This window comes from Portunus trituberculatus, chromosome 18 (assembly GCF_017591435.1).
Source record: "Portunus trituberculatus isolate SZX2019 chromosome 18, ASM1759143v1, whole genome shotgun sequence".
In the NCBI taxonomy this organism is placed as follows: domain Eukaryota; kingdom Metazoa; phylum Arthropoda; class Malacostraca; order Decapoda; family Portunidae; genus Portunus; species Portunus trituberculatus.
Window position 1 is genome coordinate 13,036,750 of NC_059272.1, and position 24,436 is coordinate 13,061,185.

The 24,436-nt window shown below is 37.0% G+C and overlaps 1 protein-coding gene and 1 long non-coding RNA gene across 6 annotated transcripts in view; one reads left to right on the forward strand and one right to left on the reverse strand.

Annotated features, from left to right (window-relative positions):
- Window positions 1-8,294, reverse strand: LOC123505440. The gene is made up of 3 exons (XR_006675132.1): window positions 8,204-8,294; window positions 326-405; window positions 1-155 (listed from the first exon to the last, which is right to left on the reverse strand). It is a non-coding gene; the product is annotated as an uncharacterized LOC123505440 (long non-coding RNA).
- Window positions 8,241-24,436, forward strand: part of LOC123505438 (carbohydrate sulfotransferase 15-like) — a 25,987-nt gene continuing 9,791 nt past the window's right edge. For 2 of the 5 annotated variants that reach the window (XM_045256723.1, XM_045256725.1), the window contains exons 1-7: window positions 8,241-8,395; window positions 14,989-15,199; window positions 15,401-15,471; window positions 15,782-15,909; window positions 17,407-17,576; window positions 17,689-18,130; window positions 18,270-18,426. In XM_045256723.1, the coding sequence (XP_045112658.1) occupies window positions 15,094-15,199; window positions 15,401-15,471; window positions 15,782-15,909; window positions 17,407-17,576; window positions 17,689-18,130; window positions 18,270-18,426 (1,074 nt within the window). In that variant the 5' untranslated portion in view covers window positions 8,241-8,395; window positions 14,989-15,093. Of the gene's footprint in view, window positions 8,396-14,988; window positions 15,200-15,400; window positions 15,472-15,781; window positions 15,910-17,406; window positions 17,577-17,688; window positions 18,131-18,269; window positions 18,427-19,205; window positions 19,816-24,436 lie in introns of those variants that run through there. The other 3 variants (XM_045256726.1, XM_045256722.1, XM_045256724.1) reach the window with 3 other exon arrangements.

Consider the following 24,436-nt stretch of genomic DNA (forward strand, 5'->3'; position numbering starts at 1 on the left):
TTAACATATGCTGATTTTTGCTTTATTTAGTTAAAATTTGAAGGTGAAAATAGAGCGGTGACGTGTGTTGCGGGAACCGCTTGGGCAGAATGGAGGAGGAGGATCAGCACCAACAGCAGCAGCAGCATTAGGACGTCGCCGTGTGTCACTGTAACCTATAATATCAAGATAATGTGTACAATGCAAACACCTAAATACCTACAAAAACTATTCAAAGATGAGATTATTATTTTTGTTGGTTTATAAATTAAAAGAATGTAGCCTACATTAAACATAACACAGCGTTTTTTTTATTACACCGTTTTATTCGTACTTGGCAACTCACCACAAGCCTCCTGTCATGTGTTCCTGCGTCCTATAATATTCAAGGTTCACAAGCCTCTTGTCATGATGTGCTCCCGCATTCTGTAAATGTCACAATTAAGACATTATTTAAGTTTTCTAACATTATTCAATATATACTCAGAAAACTTCTGTACTTCCATTCTTTGCATTCTAATCTTACTCATCAGAAAGTTGACAACACAGTATGCTGCCCTCACCTACGTACACCATCGAGAGAGAGAGAGAGAGAGAGAGAGAGAGAGAGAGAGAAATTTCATCACACACATACACACATAGATAAACACACTCAAGATTATGCACTTACTTCATGACCGTTCATTTATTTTTATCTTTAATTACTAAAGTAATGTAAAAGAAGGCTGCGTTGTCGTCATGCGATCCTGACTGCACATGAACAGCAGACCGAAAATACAATTGAAGAAATATAAGAGGATGGCGCAAGTCTTGAGAGAACCGGCTTGCATTTTCTAGAAATTTCAAGTTATTCAGAGAGTTACGGGCTTGGATGAGAAGGGAGACAGTGTTCTAGTTTTAGTCAATATCTTAATGTCATCTAAGAAATTTAGATCATGCATGTCTTTCGAAAATCTTACTTTAAATTATTGTATAAAGCTAGGACACTGTCTGAATTAAGAATTGTTGAATCACTATGCATTTATAAATATAAACGTAAATATGTACTATACATTTAAGTAGGGTTCACGATGATTTAGAGTGCAATTTTGGTGTATGTATACCTACTTTCAGCTGATACCACGATTATATTGCATTGTGGGTGTCCAGTGATAGGAGGCAAAGCGTAAATCACTGTTTTGTTATTCAGAATGTCTTCAATGAAGTTCGGTACCAGCTGAATATATATAATGCAAGCTTTGACACCTTCGGTGAAAAGCATATTTTTTGGAAGACGAGTGAAGCTAGTGCACTGTGCTATAGTGGAGCAACGCGACCCTCATTTTCAAGAAATGGGGATAACAGACCGCGAAAAGTACCACCAAAAACATCTACAGTAAATAAGCCTAGGGATGGCAGTTTCGGTCCGAGTAGTACTCGGTTTATTCGGTTTTTGGATTTGAGTAAGTACTACTCGGTTTACTCGGCTTTCATAATTCAATTACATGTTCAATTTATGCGTTGAAAATGTAATACAGGCCTTCAAACTAAGGAGTAAAGATTTTTTTTCGGTATTTTGTTGGGGAAGAAGGCGGTGCATGCCGCACAACCACCGACATTAATGGAATAGTCCAATTCCTACGAACAAGCCTAACAGTGCCAACAGTCCAACACACGGGCTTGGGTGAAGGAAAGAGAGACCTGTACGAGTACACGACGAGTAGGCTTACTCAGTCAGTTCACATTTGGCAGTTAGCCAGTTTCGCAGTTTCCGTTGGCAGCGTTAGCATCATATCAGCAAGCCGTCTCCCTGACACACACACACACACACACGGCCCGGTAGCTCAGTGGTTAGAGCGCTGGCTTCACAAGCCAGATGACCGGGATTCGATTCCCGGCCGGGTGGAGATATTTGGGTGTGTCTCCTTTCACGTGTAGCCCCTGTTCACCTAGCAGTGAGTAGGTACGGGATGTAAATCGAGGAGTTGTGACCTTGTTGTCCCGGTGTGTGGTGTGTGCCTGGTCTCAGACCTATCCCAAGATCGGAAATAATGAGCTCTGAGCTCGTTCCGTAGGGTAACGTCTGGCTGTCTCGTCAGAGACTGCAGCAGATCAAACAGTGAATTGAATTACACACACAGGTTGTGCTACGTCACAGCAAGCTGTGGCAAGGCGGGGGCAGCTGCCTTCACACCTTATGATGCCTAATAAATAAAGACGGGTGGAGACGTTACCCACAATAAAAAATAAAAAAAAATAAAAAAAAAAAAAACGAGAGAGAGAGGGTGGAGGTGACGGACAGGATCTCTCTCTCTCTCTCTCTCTCTCTCTCTCTCTCTCTCTCTCATCAATGGAGAGATTGGAAGGAAAGTGAAGGAGCGAAAAGGAAGCAAGTCTATTGGTCGAAGTGGAATAAAACAGGGTCAAGTAATATGACATGACCTTTAGGAAAGGGAGATGGAGGGAAGGGGGGAGTGAAAGAGAGAGAGAGAGGAGAGGGAAGGAGAGAAAGGAATGAGAGGGAAGTGGATGGAGGTAAGGAGTTATAGGGAGAAGAGAGGAGGAGGAGTAAGGAGGTAGAGGCAGGGAGGGTGGAGACACGTGACGCTGAGCCCCGCTATGATAAGCTTCTGGCATTCTATATCCATTATACTATTATTTTTCTCTATTTTAGTTATATCAAGAAAGAAATTATCTGCTAATGTCAACTATAAGTGCATGCACATAATTCACATTCTCATATTATAATAACATTGAAAGTCAAGTGAAACATGGTCTCATGATATACGGCCTACCTTGTACTGAAGAAGTTAAAAACCTCAGTCTAACTACACCAAGAGATTAGTTTTCTTGCACGATTCTCTCCCTTACTATATTCTTACTTTTATTTTTTCATCTCCGTTCAGGTTACGTTAAGTTAGATTAGTGAAAAGTAATCATTTCGTACTCGGTTTACTCGGTTTCACAGTGTAATCAACACCGAAATACTCGGTTCGCCCATCACTAAATTTAGTCTAGGCTGCACTAGCTGACAAGGAGAAAGAAAACGAGCAGAGTCACTCCTGAGCCAGAAGCAGCTCACCTCATTTGGAGATACCACGTACCATGGTACAATATATATATATATATATATATATATATATATATATATATATATATATATATATATATATATATATATATATATTGTTACGTAAGTGGTGTTTTAGTTATCCTCCCCCCTCCCCGGTGATAGAACCTGTTAGTAAAACAATGGAGATGTGGAGAAGGGACATTTCTTTCCTTCGCAACCAGAATTATTTATTTATGTTTATGCCAGTTTCCTTGACTCTATATTGTGCAAATGTATTACCAATAAATGAATTTCTAGCTCGGTGTCGTAGGTGTAACTTATTTTCAGTGTAAAGTGATCGAGGAGGTGCAAGTTGGCACTGTTACATTGGGGAGGAGTTGCGGGTGTTTAGTCCCGCTAACGCTGTACTGATTTGTGTTCGCAATAAATAAACTTGGAGAATGAACTATGCAGGGAGGATAACCAAGGAACCCTAGTTTTGTCACCTGAATTAGACCGACATAAGTGCCTAAGGGGAGCTTTATACCGTTGGAGTTTTGTACTTCCTTGCTGACAGCCTACAGGAGGACCCGGGATAAAATCCTGTGTCAAGCCTCCATGTTGCTCACGCACGTGTAGTGTTGCGTGTGCTCTCCCCGGCCTCCCCTGCTTTGCCGTGTGTGTGTGTGGGAGACAGCAGTGACGGGGCGTGGTGGCGTATATATATATATATATATATATATATATATATATATATATATATATATATATATATATATATATATATATATATACGGGGGTGACGTAACTATCTGTCTATCTATATATCTATCTATCTATCTATATCTATCTATCTATCTATCTATCTATCTATCTATCTATCTATCTATCTATCTATCTATATATATATATATATATATATATATATATATATATATATATATATATATATATATATGTGTGTGTGTGTGTGTGTGTGTGTGTGTGTGTGTTAAATTTCATTAGCTGTCATCCTTAATCGCTTCTTGTTTGCACACTTTGTCATCTTCTTTTCCCTAACAACTGTCACTCATAAGCATTCCTTCATTCGTCCTCTTCTTCTTTCTCCTTCCCTTTCAACTGTCTTTACTATGCGCTCATTCATTATAAACCGTTCCCCTCACACACACACACACACACACACACACACACACATACACACACACACAGCTCTGAGCTCGCTTCGTAATGGGGAAGACTGGCTGGGTGACCAGCAAACGACCGAGGTGAATTACACACACACAGAAAAAAAAAAAAAAAAAAAAGCGTACTCACTCGTCACGGTATTCTTCAGAGTTGACCTTGTTAGTTTCTGTCACACCCACACACCCATGTTCTCTCGCAGACATCAGACAGCGGCTTTGAGTTCGCAATTGACGTCACAAAATTTATAAAACTGTTAACCCAAATAAACACCACCTCTCCCACCTCCTTGTGGTTACATCAGTCTGTCCGCTTCGAAACCCGAGAGGAGTGCAAACACTCTCTCTCTCTCTCTCTCTCTCTCTCTCTCTCTCTCTCTCTGTGTGCTTGTGTGGGGAAGGGGGCTAGGAATCTCACATGAAACATGTGGTGATGGTGGTGGTGGCAGTGATGCAGACAAAATTATGTTGGCTCTATTTATTTGCTGTATACATTTCAATAAATAATTTGGCATTCAACTAACTATGACTGTCATAATATGTTCTTGTGCTACATCCTGTAACATACAGGATGTAGCACACGAGCTAAAGAGTAGTTTGTCCTTGCTTATGAAGGACTTATTACTGTTCCCAGCTACCGATCTTCTTCACATGATGCCATATTTTTCTGCTTCCTTTTGTTGCGCCACATTTCCTTTCCATCAGTCTAACATGTGTGTCTGCATAATAATTAGCATTGATTTTCACTAACTTTCCTCCCTTGTCATTCATTTTACCACAACGATTCTCATTCCTCCTCATTTATTAATTCTCTCTTTTTTTTTGTCACTCATTCACCCCTCTATGTAATTCTATATAATTCCCTCACGCCACTCATCATTAGTGGGTCTCTAAAACTCTCAATCGCATGGCGTGTTCGACCACAAAATTTGTAAGCGCGGCTTCACTCAGACACAGTGATAGGGTTGTTTGAGTAGGTAATAACAGCAAAATGCAGACTGCCTGCATGCAATGCATAATGTATTGCCAACTTTTACCGTTGTAATTTTTTGGGAATAAGCTGGTTAGGGTCTGTATCATATATAAGTATGTATGTATGTATGTATGTATGTACATGATTATATATGTAGAATCTGCATATAATTATATAATTCTGTAACAAATTCATGATATGTAAAATACTGCCTTAAATAGGCTGCCGCTTCTCTTGTTTTAACACTTCTTTAAAATGTAGCATATAAGGCAAAATAAAATGTTTCAAACGTTTCAGACGTAATGCACATTACGTAAATGCCAACAGATTCATGGTTGTCAAGGATGTTTTTATTCCTAGTCAGCTTGGTGACTATCCTTCTTAATTTTATCTATTTTTTCTTCTTCGTTTTTTTCTTATTAGTATTATTTCAATCCTACTTTTCTTCTAATTCATTATTTTGCTGATGTCATCGTCATCGTCAACGTCGCTGTCGTCGTCGTTGTTGTTGTTGTTGTTGTTGTTGTTGTTGTTGCTGTTACTATTAATATTAATGATGATGATGATGATGATGATAATAATGATGATAATAACAATAATAATAATAATAATAATAATAATAATAATAATAATAATGATAATAATAATAATAATAATAATAATAATCACCATCATCATCATCATCACCATCACCATCACCATCATCATCATCATCATAATAATAATGCGATACATAGCATTAATGTTATTACTGTTGTTCTTGATGTTATTAATGCTAATTATAGTGCTACTATTCCTGTAACCATCGTTCTGAGGCATTTTCGTTATCATGAGGGTTCTCCCACTGTCCACAGATAGCAGATGTAATCACATCGGAATAATACAGTTTACAATACGCACTAAAATGTGTGAAAGGGTAAAAAAATCTAAAGTTACAGTGAGCTTTATTACACAGCATCATTGCTGCTTTCCTTTTTGTTCCTTTCTTCTTTTCTGTTCAACTTTCAAATTAATGTTCCTTCTCTTGTCTTCCACTTTTTCGTTCGTTCCCCTATATCGTACCTTATCCACCATCACTACACCATCTCCCCCTCTTCATCGATCCTCAAATCATATGGAAAGCACACATTTTGCAGTTTTTTTTTCTTTATTTTTGCATTTTCTGCCGTCCTACACTAAGTAGACTACTATATACATATCAAATTGTCCCAGGTGGTAGAATTTAGTTACATTTGTACTCACTCCCTCACAAATGTACATAAGGGAACCTCTCTGAAGATAAACAACACAATTCAATATTAAGTATGAGATGCAGGATGGATTGGAAAGCCGAAAGAACCTCCTTAAGGTAGGTTCACACCTGTCAATATGCGACTGAAAGTCGATACATTTTCCGACTGGAAAAACCAGCCGCAAAACAAGACCGACATGTTGACTTTGTTCAGTCGATTTGCGACTTTGTTTACGTCATCTGGGACCCTAATAATGAACTATACAGCAAAAAACCTTACTCAAATCGACGTTCGATGTGATAGCTGCCATTCTCCAAGAACTGTTTCCCTCTATGCATGGTGTTGTTTGAGGTGAGGATTGAGTACTTGTGATTTAATTTGATCGCTATCGTCATCGTCACCAGAGAAAGACATCTTGTTGGTTAGCTGCTTGTTTACCTACATTTCCTGCCAACCAGCCGATACTTTCAGTCGCTATGTGTGAACGTGTTCTGACTAGATAGGCTCTGTCGATATACTTCTCGCGACTTGCAATTTCAGTCGCATATTGACACGTGTGAACCAGCTTTTATTCTAAAAGAAGAATATTCTCCTCAGTGTTGGTGGAGCATCGCAACTGCATGCTAGTCGTTACGTAAGGGACACCACGAGGCCCTCCTGAATGCTGCTCTTCACTTCCTCCTCCTCCTTCGCAACACAGAAGCTTTATTATTTTCGCCAGACTCAGCCATTTTGTAAGCAATAATTCTCTTGATACGTAGGTACCTACCACCCACTACGACACACACTCTCTCTCTCTCTCTCTCTCTCTCTCTCTCTCTCTCTCTCTGTACATATATATATATATATATATATATATATATATATATATATATATATATATATATATATATATATATATATATATATATATATATATATACCTATCTGCTTATTCATTTATCCATATCTATCTATCTCTACCTCTATATCTGTATGTATCTATTCTTACACACACACACACACACACACACACACAAGCCTCTTAATGTATGGCCCGTGTTCACCTAGCAGTAAATAGGTACGGGATGTAACTCGAGGGGTTGTGGCCTCGCTTTCCCGGTGTGTGTTGTGTGTGATGTGGTCTCAGTCCTATCCGAAGATCGGTCTATGAGCTCTGAGCTCGCTCCGTAATGGGGAAGACTGGCTGGGTAACCAGCAGACGACCGAGGTGAATTACATCATCGTCATCATCACCATCATCCAAGGCTTTGTTGGCATTTTTTAGAGTTGAGTCACGTTTCCCTTAATAAGGGTTAATATTCTGGTAGATAAGCGTACCCTCGACTAAGCACTATACGTACATTAGTTAAGAAGTTCTATGTATCATACAACTTCAATAGATGATGGGCATCATTCATTCATTTCATTACAGACAGGTATTTCTTTTAATATCGAACAATGTGAAATGAGAGAAGGTGGTATGATCTTTCTGAACTTACCCTGAATCTCCTCACAATCGTGCTGTCTTTGATCATATCCCGTCAGTAAAGAAAACCGTGAATGTCAAAGCATCGTACACCGGCAGTCGGACTTCTCGATAACCCTGTCTGCTCCCCCATCCTCCCTTGCCCTCCTGTCTTGATGACTCTTGCCATATTTGCGTACATTATTTAATAATGGATAAATTCTTCCTTAAGATAATGCAAAGAGAAAACTTAATAATATAAATTGTAACAGTTATGTTAGCTAACATCATCCAGTTTAACTCAACGAACAATCTAATGATGAGAGTCACTTGATATGTCACTGAACAAAGGCATCCTACCTCAGTATAAGCTGAACGCATCTGCGGAGTCTATCCTAAGCCTCAAGGACCGCACAGTTTGTATAGGAGGTTGGAAAAGTGAGCGTGTGTAGAACAGTTACTTCTTTTCTCCAAGACGCTCAGCCAGCGTATGCAACTTACTGAGGAATTATGAAAGAGGAGTGCACACCTAGCATATTCACGCACTGGAAGGTGAGCATAGTGAAGTAGTTCCGCAACATTTTTCTCTGCCCACTATAGTGTCTCTTACACTATTATAGTATCATCAAACACCATGCTCGTAAACATTTTCTGTCCTAAAGAAACAACTTTTCAAAACATTTGTCATCACATCTTTGTACCTTCACATTTTTCTTCTTGCTTACCTTCACATCCTCAAAATTCCTAAGTGGTTTTAATAAAATAATGATTTTCGTTCGAAAACATGCCTATTCAATCTATAGGAAGATACCTACCTTCCCTCTTTTATCGCATGAGGCGTATTCCTTATGTATACCAGTGATCTTTCTTGGTGCCTAAACTGCCTATAACATATTAATCTTTTCAATTCCCACTACTTTTCTTTCAATACTTTTCAACATTTTTTTTCCACTCTTACATAAGATATTAACGCTCGCTTTTTTTTTTTCACCTCATAAGATGCATGCCTCATTCATTCTTTACTTTCTCTACTTTCTTCATTCAGTGCCTACATACATTCAGTACGAGTCAGTAACTCCCAGCAGCGTCTCATAAACAACTCGATCCTTTCTGAGTTATACCTGTCCTTGCCCTCAACACATCACCTCATTTTTTTTTTCTTTTACATTAAGTTTATCACACCACTTCATGGAGTCCAGCGTATCGGCAAGCAGTGAAATGCCAAGGTAGGAAGGATATATATATATATATATATATATATATATATATATATATATATATATATATATATATATATATATATATATAGTGATATAATAAAAGGATTGCATTTGAAAAGCTCAGCTCTCTCACCAGGACTATTTTCAGAAGCCACAGAGATCAATAAGTCGAGTTCTCAAGCATGTTTCTTTTGTTGATAATGTAGAAATTTTAATAATTAATTACATAGAACCATACGTGAAATAAAAAAAAAATCAAAGCCTGTATAACCTTTGAAAGTAATGGAGGCGCGAACAGAAGTGCTTCAGAATACAGTCCAAAACACAGGTGTCAGTCGGTATCCTTTATATCCTTCCTCTCTTGATCGTATGCATACGGTTATTTTCATACTTCACCGACATGTTTCAAGTTTTTCTTAATTTGTTTATTCATTTGTTTCATTTGATTTTTTTTTTTAACAGTGCAGATATCTTGTCAAATTATCCTGAAAACATCCTAAAATATTCTCATGATTTAATTCGTTTAGAATTAGTTAAAAGGAGTCGAAATAAATAACTGAAATATTTGGTGGAAAGATTTGGAGGTGAGGATTGAAGACTTGTCAGGATTTAATTTGATCGCAATTGTGCAAAATAAAATAGTCTCCTTAAGATTAGTGTGTGGTACTCCTTTCTTTCCTTCTACTTAGCCAGGGACGTATCCACAGGCATTTTCTTTTCTGTTGATTCTTCCGGTACGGCAAAAGATGAACCACCACAGCTTCAGCATCATCACTGGAAGAAGACATCTTGGCGAGTAGCTGTTTGTTAACATTCACTTCCCGCCATATATATATATATATATATATATATATATATATATATATATATATATATATATATATATATATATAGTGATATAATTAAAGGATTGCATTTGAAAAGCTCAGCTCTCTCACCAGGACTATTTTCAGAAGCCACAGAGATCGATAAGTCGAGTTCTCAAGCATGTTTCTTCTGTTGATAATGTAGAAATCTTAATAATTAATTACATAGAACCATACGTGAAAAAAAAAAAATCAAAGCCTGTATAACCTTTGAAAGTAATGGTGGCGCGAACAGAAGTGCTTCAGATATATATATATATATATATATATATATATATATATATATATATATATATATATATATATATATATATATATAGAGAGAGAGAGAGAGAGAGAGAGAGAGAGAGAGAGAGAGAGAGAGAGAGAGAGAGAGAGAGAGAGAGAGAGAGATTCTAGCATATACACACACCAAGTCTTAATAAAGGCGGGTTCATACGTGCCAATTTGTGACTGAAATTGCAAGTCGTTAGAAGTATCGACTGAGCCCTTCTAGTCGGAAAACGTCACACATAGCGACTGGGAAGTATCGATAGTTGGCGCCTTGGCGGGTGAATGTAAACAAACAGCTACTCGCAAAAAAAAAAAAAATATATATATATATATATATATATATATATATTTTTTGCGAAAAAAAAAAATATATATATATATATATATATATATATATTTTTTTTTTTTGCGAGTAGCTGTTTGTTTACATTCACCCGCCAAGGCGCCAACTATCGATACTTCCCAGTCGCTATGTGTGACGTTTTCCGACTAGAAGGGTTCAGTCGATACTTCTAACGACTTGCATATATATATATATATATATATATATATATATATATATATATATATATATATATATATATATATATATATATTACAATTCAAAGGAGGTGTGGGGTGAGAGTTCTTTCGCTATATTGGTAACAGTATACATCTGGCCAAGATCAGCTGACGACAGCTGCAAATCCCCAACCGCGCTATCTGAGAGCTTGGTAGCTGACAGGATGTCTATACTATAGTTGCGCCGAAAAAAAATTATGACACTCATGCAGGCTGGTGTGGAGGGAGCGTCGGGTATAAGTGGGTTTACAGTGGCAGTGGCACATTCAAAACACTTATCCTTGTGAATGGTTAATAAGTCAACTTGCTCCAATAAATGGCACTTTGTCTTCGCATCGCTGTGGTTTCAACCACCCAACTACTTACTAAACAGTTCGCTAACTTCGTAGCAACAATGTGTTGTGGGAAACGGCTACTGCTGCTTAAATGTCTGTCAGTCCAAGAAATGAATTATATATATATATATATATATATATATATATATATATATATATATATATATATATATATATATATAGAGAGAGAGAGAGAGAGAGAGAGAGAGAGAGAGAGAGAGAGAGAGAGAGAGAGAGAGAGAGAGAGAAACACTGCACGCCACACACATACACACACACACACACACGGTGGCGCCATTTAAAACTAAACAACACGTGTTTGTCAGAACATCTGATTCTAGGGAACGTTTATATGTGTGGTGAACAAATGATACAATTATGTAATACACACGTGTCATTCGTACTAGTACGTACGTACTGATAACGCACTCCCCACGTTTATTATTTCATTAATATACAGTTCATGTGGGTCTGCTGATAAATTTATCAGGTATTCTAGAAAAGGCTGAATGAAATAATGAGCTAGTTATGAGAAACTAACACATCCTTCTCCGCCCCTCCACGGCAACGCAGACCTTAAAAGGATGCCGACACCACTCCCTCTATCCCTCCCTTCCTCCCATCTCCCACTCAGTATTCTCTCTCTCCCTGCATTCAGCCCTCTTTCCTACTTCATGTGTCCCCAGACTTAATGCCTCCCACACGCATACAATACTGCCTGTTTACCTGCCGTCTGGTTGCTATGTATCCTCTCTCTTCCTACTCACCCTCCCCTACCCTTTTTCAACATCCTATTGCAATAGGAGTAGGAGGAGGTAGTTGACACCTACCGAAATGATCATATACTCCCAGCGAGGTCGAGTAGCTCTAGTTCTGATTTAGACTGATCCTGGTCTGCCCAGTTCTGGTCTGGATCTGTTCAGGGGGTGCTGTGAATTCACCATCAAAGCTCGCTGTTAATTCGCTGAACGTTTTTCTTTGTGTCTCAACTCAAGGGGGCAGTCACAGCCAGCCCTCTAAGACAACTCTCCCCATTCACACAAAACTATAGGCACTTCCTGCATCCACACACCCTAAACTTAAAAAAAAAAAAAAAAGGGCGACTCCTACATCAGAATCGGACTCCCCTTCTTGGAAGGGGACTGACCATAAATGTCCCCATGTCGGACTGCTCTATCGGGGTAGACCCAAAATGTCTTGACACCTCATTCAACTTTTTTCTTCATTAACTTCTGCAACATTTGTGGTTTTCGATCAAATTTTCAATCTGTAGAACACCACATCTTGCTACACCTTATCTTCTTTTCCTCACCGAAACACAGCTGTCTGAGGCAACTAACAGTAACCCCTTTTCTGTTCCCCCTACTTTCTCTACACTCATTTTCGTTCCAAAGCTGGATGTTACGTCTACGTGCACAATGACTTAATTAACCTACTCTCGTACCCACGCTTTTGAATCTTCAGAGTTTTCCACCATCTGACTTTGACTCAATAGTCACTCTTTATCTAAATGTATCTGTGCTGTCTATCTCATCCCTAACTCCTCTGACTTTAGTAAATTCTTTGACTATTTAACTTCCAAAGGGGAACACATTTTGTCTACATTCAGCCTGTTCCTAAAAAGGGTGATCATTCTAATCCCTCAAACTACCATCCTATAGCTTTAATTTTTTGCTTGTCTAAAGTTTTTTAATCTATCTTCAATAAGAAGATACTTAAACATCTGTCACTTCACAATCTTCTATCTGATTGCCAGTATGGCTTCCATCAAGGTTGCTCTCCTGGTGATTTGGCTTTCCTTACTGAGTCTTTGTCATCCTCTTTTAGAGATTTCGGTGAAACTTTTGCTGTCACATTTGATTTTGATAGAGTCTGGCACAAAGCTTTGATTTCAAAACTGCCTTCCTGCGGTTTCTATCCTTGCCTCTGCAACTTTGTCTAAAGTTTTCTTTCTGACCATTCTATTGCAGCTGTGGTAGATGGCCAGTTCTTCAAAATCTATTAACAGTGGTGTTTCTCAGGGTTCTGTCCTGTCACCCACTCTCTTTCTACTATTCATTAATGATCTTCTTAATCAAATTTCTTGCCCTATCCACTCCTATGCTGATGATACCATCCTACATCTTTCCATTTCTGATTGGGCAGAGAAAACTTAGTAGTGTTCAATGCCTCAATAACTCAATTCCTCCATCTATCAACTTGACTTAACCTTCCAGACAATTATCCCCTCTTCTTGAATGACATTCAACTGTCTCTCTCTTCTACACTGAATATCCTTGGTCTGTCCTTTACTCATAATCTTAACTGGAAATTTCACATCTCATCTCAAACTAAAACAGCTTCTATAAAGTTAGACATTCTGCTGTGTCTCTGCCAGTGTTTCTTGCCCCTCCAACTGCTAACTCTGTACAAGGGTCTTATCCGTCCTTGTATGGAGTACTCTTCGCACATTTTGGGGGTTCCACTCACAGTTTTATTAGGTAGGATGGAATCAAAAGCTTTTCGTCTCATCAACTCGCCTCCTCTGACTGACCGTCTTCAGCCTCTTTCTCACTGCTGAAATGTTGCATCTCTTTTTATCATTTATCACTATCTTGCTAACTGCTCCACTGATCTTGCTAACTGCATGCCTCCCGTCCTTTTGTGGCCTTACTGCACAAGGCTTTCTTCCTCTCACCCCCTATTCTGTCCAACTCTCTAATGCAAGAGTTAACCAGTATTCTCAATCATTCATGCCTTTCACTTGTAAACTCTGGAACTCCCTGTCTGCTTCTGTATTTCAATTTCCCTACAACTTGACTTCTTTTAAGAGAGAGGTGTCAAGACATTTGTCCCTGAATTTTGCTTAACTCTCATGTCTTTTAGGGAACTAGCAAATCTGTGGGCATTTTTTATTCCATATTTTGTTGTCCTAGGCCAGCTGTACTTCCTGCATATATATATATATATATATATATATATATATATATATATATATATATATATATATATATATATATATATATATATATATATATATATATATATATATATATATATATATATATATATATATATATATATATATATATATATATATATATATATATATATATATATATATATATATATATATATATATATATATATATATATATATATATATATATATATATATATATATATATATATATATATATATATATATATATATATATATATATATATATATATATATATATATATATATATATATATATATATATATATATATATATATATATATATATATATATATATATATATATATATATATATATATATATATATATATATATATATATATATATATATATATATATATATATATATATATATATATATATATATATATATATATATATATATATATATATATATATATATATATATATATATATATATATATATATATATATATATATATATATATATATATATATATATATATATATATATATATATATATATATATATATATATATATATATATATATATATATATATATATATATATATATATATATATATATATATTAATTAATTAATTTTTGACAATTCATACAACCAAATGTATCAAATGGTGTTCACTCTTCAACACGGAACGATTCCGTATTTTAGGGAACAGGTGGGTCACCCTAATCTCAGTGTCTCAATAATGTAGTGCCAATATTATGACATTTCAAGTGACCAATGATGCCATCATACCCTAGTAACTATGTACATAGTACCAGATGGCAACAAGTAAATGATTCATCAACTGGTTTTTATCCAGACACAATACCAAAAGTTGTTGAAATTCATAAAATCAAACTTTTATATACATATGTTCTGTGTTGAAAACCTCTTTGCGATATCTTTTTATGTTGCAGCTCCTGTCTCTTAATGTGGGCATTCACCACGTGGCAGTGGAGAGGTGAAACTCAAACACTGGCATCAGCTGGAAAGCGTGGGTGTGGCTGGCAGTCGACTGACTAATGTGGCACTTCAGTATGGCAAGAATTAAATACTTCTTAGTAACAATGACAATACTATGTTTCTTCTTCCTGCTGTGCCTGAACCAGTATAATGTTAAACTTCAATGTAAGTGGAACAGAGAGAGAGAGAGAGAGAGAGAGAGAGAGAGAGAGAGAGAGAGAGAGAGAGAGAGAGAGAGAGAGAGAGAGAGAACCTTTCACCCATGATAGTTTCAGTATTTCTAACTTTCTATATAAAAGTATAAGAATTAATGTTGCACAATAATAAATCCATTGTAAATGTGTAATAATGACAGTGTTGTGCCAGCTTCTAGATTTCGGCCTGTTCCGATGCAGAAGGAAGAATTTGGAATGGTGGAGGACATTGGAATACTGAAGGTGAAGTTACAATTTTCTTCTACTAATAATGAATCTCTAAATATCAAATAAGATACTTTGATGATATTCAGAGGAAATATTTTATTATAATCTCTAAATGTTCACAAAATTACCTAAAACAATTTTTTGTGACTATAACCACTAAGATATTATTTGTACATACCACTTTCACACACTTATCACTGATTCGATTGAGAGTACTTTCCATTTGAAGCTCTGAACATGAAATCATGAGATTTAACTGTTTCAACAATAAATCATAATGAAACACATTATATAATGGCTTATCATAATATTGCATTTTGTGAAGGACCTGGAAGTGAAGTTTCTTCCCAACTTCAAGAATCCATGCTGGTATGAAGTGCGAAGGCATGACAAGCAACCCCATCCCCAGGAGGTGCAGCACTTCCAAATAGTACCATCAGCAATGCAACACAAGTAGCTACTCTGTTAGATATAATTTGGAATAGCTCCATGATTTGGTCCAATCACATATTATAACTTCTAGACACAAAAGCAACAGTGGACATTATGGTACTTAATGTGTTCAACCCTTAACTATGTTGACTTCATATTTCAATACTTAGATTTGATAAATCATATATATATATATATATATATATATATATATATATATATATATATATATATATATATATATATATATATATATATATATATATATATATATATATATATAATTTGAATAGTTATAAGAATTGCAATGAAAGTCATTCATGTGAGGAGCCAGAGAGGCTGAAAAAGTTTTGAAGGTTGAAGTACCTTGTAATTTGATGTTAATGTCAGAGGGGCAATTGATAAATAGGAACTTAACATTACAGTGCAAGCATGGGGAGAATCATGTTTTTTTTAATTGTGTAATTCTTTGGAACCCTCTTTTAGGGTTATGGATAAAGTTAAAGATACTTTGTGATGATTAAAGATGTTGGGGAGTTAACAGCTAGTATCTGTAGACAGGGTGTAACATGAGTGTCTGCAGATATTTTCAGAGGTGAAAGTACAGGTTATTCTAAGTGGTAAATATTTTATACAAATATACATTTTGAGTCACTGTTTAATTGTGGGTGGAAATGTAAGTGTGGCCTAGCAACAGATACATTTGCTTGGCCACCATGGTGAAAATCTGAAATTGTGAATAATTCAGTCATGATTTCTCCAAGTTTTGGAGCTTTGCTGTGTCCCAGGAGATGATGAGTGACAATAATGCATCATTACTTATAACCAATAAACATTATACAATGATAGAATAAATTTAATAAATTGTGAACAAAATATGGTAAACCTTTGATGCTTGTGGAAATTAAGTAAATGACAAATGTGCGAGCACTGTAAATTCGTGAACATGGAATATGCAAGCCATTCATGTCCCTACATTCTTGAATGGTGATAATAAATATTGCATGCATAAATATAAAGAAAAAGAGTGTATATTATAATAGTAAAAGGAGTAAAGCTCAACATAATAGGCTATGCAGCATCATGCATACCCAGACAGGGAATGGGAAGGAATAAGGCAACAGGAAATCAAATGATTTCCTGTTGCCTTATTCCTTCATATCAGAGTCATATCAGTTAGTCATATCAGAGTTTCCTTCCAGTATAGTGATAATGAATACATTCAGATTCTATTGCATCACTTAAAGCAATATGGAATGTGTGGTAATTGCATTTTTCAGCCATGGTTATCTGCCTACCCTTACCATTGTATATGTCATTAGGTTGCACTTGAATTTCATGCCTTAGTTAAACAATGCCTAAAATTTATGTGCATAGAATTTTTTTTTGTATGAATAATCTGTGTTTTCTTCTCTGACAATATCCACAGAAACTCATGTCACATCCTGAATAAACACTGTATACTTATCATTATGAGAATGAAGTGCTCCCTGGCATAATGAATAACTATATTTCCAGGTACAAGAGCATCAACTATGCTGATGAAGTGTTACAATGCCTTCCATATTTTTTTTTAATTGGGCAGCCCAAGTGTGCCACAACAGACATCTTTCACAGGATCAACAGCCACCCTGATGTGGCAGAACCTGTGGTGAAAGGACCAAACTGGTGGACCAGAAAAAGATTTGGTAAATATGTATGACTGGTAACACTGATCGGGATTTCCTGGTTATGATAATGATCTTGAACACATAAGAAAACTATCTATTTATAGTAGTTAACCCATGTTACAATTTTCAGGGAGGCCTTATGCTCCACAACCAGTATCTCTGAGGGAGTACATAAATTTATTTAATGCATCCAAAATCAAAGGGTATAAACAAACCTCGGGTGAACTCCAGGGCACATGGGAGTACCCAAGAATCACAGGTGATGGCAGCACGTCCACACTGTGGGACAGTGGTGCAACCATGGGTTACCTGCACCACCTTATGACCACACAGAAAGGTACCAACATAGTTCAAGTGTTGCTCCAAGGCAGAAAGGAATCAAATAGCGTACCAAATGTAAGGAATTCTTCAAAAATCAATGCCATCAGATATGAACATGCCCAAGGTCTTGGGTGGAATCAATCATCTGCCCCACAGAGGGGCATAGTTCTTCCTTTCACTGTAGCTGATGTTATTCATCTGATACTGCCCAAGTCTCGGATCATTGCAGTGTTTCGTGAACCTGTTTCAAGGTGATTCCCGTTTCTTTTCTCTTTTCATCAAAAACAAATTTCAGCCCTTTTACTATAATGTTAATTCTTGACGAAAATCTTACTTCCATGATTGTTAATTCCAAAGTGTGAATCACTTATGTATTTATTATAATTTCAGACTATTTTCCAGTTACCTCTTCTTCACCAAGAAGGGAAACCTTTCTTCTCGCCATTTTGACGAGTCTGTAAGGACTTCAATACAAAAGTGGAATGCTTGTGTCAAGCAGTATTCAGACCGGACATGTGCATATAACAAAACTCTACAAAATGCTATGGTAATACCACGTATCCATTCAGTTATTTCTTGGTTCTTATGTTTCCAAACTAATATAAGAATAGTTTTTTAAAGTAAAAACTTTTTTTGTGAATATACTTACCCATATGTAATTACATATGCCTATATGCCATTATTCCCACACTCAGCACAGAAAATCAACCAGTACCTCTATATAGAGATCGTGCCTATAACAGCACCATGTCACTTCCCCACACATGTGCGCTGGGAACCACTAGCCCAGCTGGCTAACCATACCTCAGATCCTTTGTGCCAAAATTGACAGAAACACAGAGGGAAGGGAGGAAGGGAACCTCTTTATATGTAATTACATATGGGCAAGTATATTCACAAAAAAAAGTTTTTGCTTTAAAAACTATTTTGTTGCTACATATACTAATTACCCATATGTAATTACATATGCCAGATTCCCAAGTATAGGTGGGAGGATGTTACAAACCTGAAGATGGAAGACGCGATCTGCAAAATCGTCAAAACCCTGAAAACGGAAAAATAATGTATCCGTAAATCTTGTTGCTGACAACAAGGGAAATCCAGAACAAAATCAAATCAGCATCAGTGAACAAACCTCAGTGCCGAAACTATTGGCCCAAGGGAAAAGGTATCTAAATACCTATGAGTAACATCCCATTGGTAAAAGGAGACAAAGGTGGTCATACTCTTCCACGTCCCAGCCTTGAGGACCAAATCCAGACTCTTAACTTTTCTAAAGAGAACACTGGTCGCAATAGCCCAAACCTCATGAGCGTTCACTTTCAGAAGGCGCGACTCCTCCTCTGAGACACTCACATAGGCACTCCGATTCACCTGACAAATCCACTTAGACAAGGTATGAGGGTGGACAGCTCATCTGGGATCTGAAACCGTGACCAACAACCTAGAGCAGGCCGGCCGACAATCTCTAGTCCTGTGAAGGTACTCACAGACCACCTGAATCGGACAAAGAAGGCGGTCTACTTCGTCCTCCCTGACAAAATCAAGAAGAGCAGGAATAGTGAACTCGTTGAAGGACTGCTGGCTCGGACACTGAGTCTTAGCCAGGAAATCAGGGGTGAAGGAAAAGGTCATGGACGTCAAACCTTTGGAGTGATGCACCTCAGCCAACAGGCCGTGAAGCCCACTAACCCGACTAGCCGAAGCGAGCCCCAGAAGAAACACGGTCTTAAGCAAGACATCTCTCAGCGAGGCTGTCTGCAAGGGCTCATAAGGAGGACATAACAAGGACCGAAGGACCAGAGAAAGGCTCCACGCAGGTACAGGTAACTCTCGATTTACGCGATAGATGCGTTCCAAGAGGCATCGCATATATCAAAATTCACGTAAAATAAACTTGTAATTCTTATAAGAAACAATAGGGGGGATGCGGGATGTGGTCCAAAAAAATTTGTACAAAATACTCTATTTATTTGGCTAAATTAACATGTTTTTATTATTTACCATTCTAAATACTAGAAGTGTATCTAAAGTAAAGGGAAAAACAAGAAATAATAAGAGAAAGCAAAAAATGATGAGAGAAAACAACAAAACAAAGAATACATAAAGACAACACTCACTGCGTCACTGCCTTCACCACTCACACCACAGTCAGTCACCATCTCCCTCTGAGCTTTTCCATTTGGCTAAATTAACATGTTTTTATTATTTACCATTCTAAATACTATAAGTGTATTTAAAGTAAAGGGAAAAGCAAGAAATAATAAGAGAAAGCAAAAAATAATAAAACAACAAAATAAAGAATACGTAACCACAACACTCACTGTGTCACTGGCTTCACCACTCACACCACAGTCAGTCACAATCTCCCTCTGAACTTTTTCACTTTATCAAAAATCAACTTATCAAAAATAACCCACAGTATAAAAGTAAACACTAGTAAAAAAATAAACGCAGGACGCCAATGTCTTAATTCACCCCTTACAAGCACACGCCATTGCTGTCCACCTCCTAGTCAAGGAAATCATCCTCCACCTGCGCTTCCTCTGCTTCCTCCGCTTCCACGGGATCGTCCACATCCTCTTTTGGTACTACATCTTCCACTGGTGTTTACTTGAAAAACTGCAGCATGGTGGTTTGGCACTTTTTCTTGGAAAATTCTTTTTGCATCACTGTGTAGCAGAAGAGTACGTCCATGGCAGCGGAGTTCCCACCTATCAGCCAGCTGTGGAACTCTCTGGTGCTCAGTTTGAAAATGCGGTTGGGCCAAATCGCGTATAAGCAGACCAATCGCGTAAATTTAATTAATTTTAATATTTTTTTGGGTTGCGTATTAACAAAAATGTGTAAATTAAACACATGTAAATCAAGAGTTACCTGTAACTGAGGCGAACGAGATGGACAAGAGACCACAAAGGAGCAGAACAGAGAAGAAAGGTCTGGATCGGTGGAAAGGTCTATGACAGACTGATGCAGAACAGGAGCTAAGGCACAACGATAAATCCTAATCGCTGACACTGACAGGCGCTTAGGCTCAAAATGGAAAATTAAAAAGTCTGCCAGCTGCACAACAGAGGCAGAGCACGGATTCAAACCCCTCGACTCACACTAACCACAAAAGACTCCCCACTTCGTCTGGTAAATTGAGGCGGAGGATTGCCTGACTGGTTGAGACATGAACTTAGCAGCCTTGCGCAAAAAAACCTCGCGCTTGGAAGAGATGCTGAAGGGTTGCCACGCGTGAAGATGGAGCTTCTCCAGAGAACTGTGGAAGAGGGGGTTGTCGAAAGAGAGACCACCACATGGAGAGAACCAGGGGACTGTCCATGAGCAGATCCAGCAACAGGGGAAACCAGTTTGCTTGAGGCCAAAGAGGAGCAACTACTGTCATACGCACAGCCTGCGACTCACGAACCCTCACCAGAACACTGCGGATCAGAGCGAACAGTGGAAAGGTGTACAGATCCAGACTGTCCCACAGAAAAGAGAACACACACACACACACGAGACACGGTCGAGGAAGGACGCGGTGCTGTCGCTCTGAGCATCAGCTGATCCCCACTACCTGTTGTTTATGTTTGCAGAGGCCTGGGCAAGTAGTGTAGACTCGTTTCCATGATTACAGTGTTAGAGAAGCATGAGTAAGGAGGAGATTACATCTAAATGCAGGTATGAGACCAGAATGCAAGAAGAGGATGAATATGTTGATGAGGGTGAGAGGGCATTTGAAGGTTTTGATACAGCAAATGCTTCCCTACTTAATAGAGTGTTAACTATTGAACGTAAATTAGATAAATGGATAAAGGAGAGTATGGGAATTAAAGAGAATGAAGAACAGGAAAAGGTGTTTCAGAAATTGAAAGAAAAGATAAAAAGAGTGGAAGAAAACAATGTTAGGCTAAGAGCAGAAAATGAGGAACTGAAAAAGGAAGTAGCTAACTACAAGAAACAGATGGAAGAAACTCAGTAAAGCCGAGAAACAAAAAGAGGAACTGAAAGATCTAGTAAACAAAGAAGAGAAAAGAGTACAAGACATGATTAAAGAGAAAGTACAGGCATGGAGAGTCCAAGATAAGAAAGACAAGGAAAATTTTCAGGAAGTGTTTCAAGAACAGTTAAAAGAAAGAGATGAGAATATGGCAAACAAAATGATAGGAGTCCTTAAGGAAAAAGAAAATCTAGTAAGAGAAATTGCAGAAAAAAGTGTAATTATTTTTGGCCTGAAAAAAAAAGTTAAATATAGACCAAGGGAAAAAGAGGAAATGAAATCAGTAAAAGACCTACGAAAAAATGTAAATGACGAGGATAGACAGAACTTAGAAGAGGAAGTAGAAGAAATCCACAAAATGGGACCATATCAAGAAGGAACAGTGAGACCAAATAAGATACTATTAAAATCACAAGCAGCAACAGAAGAAATACTATATAGAACAAAACTCAGAGAAACAGAAGAAGGATATATATATATATATATATATATATATATATATATATATATATATATATATATATATATATATATATATATATATATATATATATATATATATAAAGAAAATAGAAATGAGGAAGAAAGGAAGAGACACAATGAACTGGTGGCAGAAGCAAGGAAAAAAAAAATAATGAAAGGTCAGAGGAGGAGAAGGCATTTTTGGAGAATTATAGGAGACAGGATAAGGAAATGGTATATAAAAGAGAAGGAAGAGAAAAAATGGAGCAAGTTTAACTAAAATGATAAGAACAAGAGATTAAAAATGATGTATACAAACATAGATGGGGTTTTATCAAGTAAATTAGAATTAAGAGATTACATAAAGAAAGAAGAACCAGATATTGTATGCCTGGTTGAAACAAAATTAAATGAGGCAATAAAAATAGACATAGATAATAGGTATAATATATGGAGGAGAGACAGAGTGGGTAAAGGAGGAGGAGGAGTCATGATGATGTTAAGGAAAGAGATGGTGGTAAACCAAGTGGAGTGTGGGAAGGAAAAGCAGAAGTACTGTATATTAAGATACATATTAATAAAAAAGAGTTAACAATCATTGGAACATATGTGCCACCAAAAACAAATTCATGGACCAATCAAGAATATAAAGACATGATAGATGACACAATAAGGAGCCTAACGAGAATCATTAAAGAAAGGAGAAAAGTTATATTAGTAGGAGATTTCAACTGTAAGGTGGACTGGGAAAATTATGAAAGTGGTATGGGGAAGAAGCCTGGGAGATAGATTCCTGAACCTAATGATAGATAATATGATGGACCAAAGAGTAAAGGAAAACACAAGATTCAGAGGAAACGATGAGCTGGCAAGATTGGACCTGGTTTTTACAAGGGGTATACAAATGAATGATGATATAAGATATAAGTGCCCATTGGGAAAGAGTGACCATGTAATATTAGAAATGGATATAGAAGAGGAAAGGAAGATAGAGATGAATCATACAAAGGAGACCGATTAAATTACAGAAAGGCTGATATTGAGAATCTCAAGAACTATTTTAAAACGTTAACTGGGAGGAGATGGAAAACTCAGAGGTGCAAGAGAAATATAACTTATTTTTGGAAATATACAAAACAGGAGTCAGGAATATGTCCCAAATATAGACCTAAAGAAGAAGGAAAGAAAGATTGGTTTAATGCAAGGTGTGCCAGGGCAAAGGAGAAAAGATATGGAGCATGGAAAAGGTGGAAGAGAAATAGAAATCCAGAAAATAAGGAGAACTTCAAAACAGCAAGAAATGAATAAGCTAAGGTAAGAAAGGAAGAAAAAAGGAACTATGAAAAGGACATTGTCGAAAAATGTAAGGAGCAACCAAAATTGTTCTACAGATTCATAAATGAAAAAATAAGGCAAAAAGAAACAATAGAAAGGTTAAAAGGAGAGAACGGATGGTGGAAGACCCAAAAGTATGGCAGAACTGTTAAATAGTAAATTTCAGGAGGTCTTTACTAAGGAATCCAAATTTGAAAGACCACAGGGTAATAGAGAGACTCCATATGAAAGAAATTAAAGTAACCAAGCTTGAAATAAAAGAGTTGATGAAGGAATTAGATGAAGAGAAGGCAATGGGACTGGATGAAGTCTCAGGCAGAATACTGAAAGAATGTAGGGAAGAACTAGCAAGTCCTATATACAACATCATAAAATGCTCAATAGAAAATGGAACAGTACCAGTAGAATGGAAAAGAGCTGAGGTGGTTCCCATATATAAGAGGAAGGAAGGAAGAACCTTTAAGTTACAGACTGGTATCACTAACTAGTGTAATATGCAAGATGTGTGAAAGAGTAATAAACAATGAATCGAGTTTCTTGAAGACAGCAAATTATTATCAAAATAGCCAATTTGGTTTTAGAAAAGGTAGGTCGTGTGTAACAAATTTACTGAGTTTCTTCTCTAGAATAGTTGATAGAGTACAAGAGAGAGAGGGATGGATTGACTGTATTTATTTGGATTTAAAAAAGGCATTTGATAAAGTGTCACATGAAAGATTACTATGGAAGTTAGAGGAGAAGAGTGGCTTAAAAAGGATGCACATTGAGATGG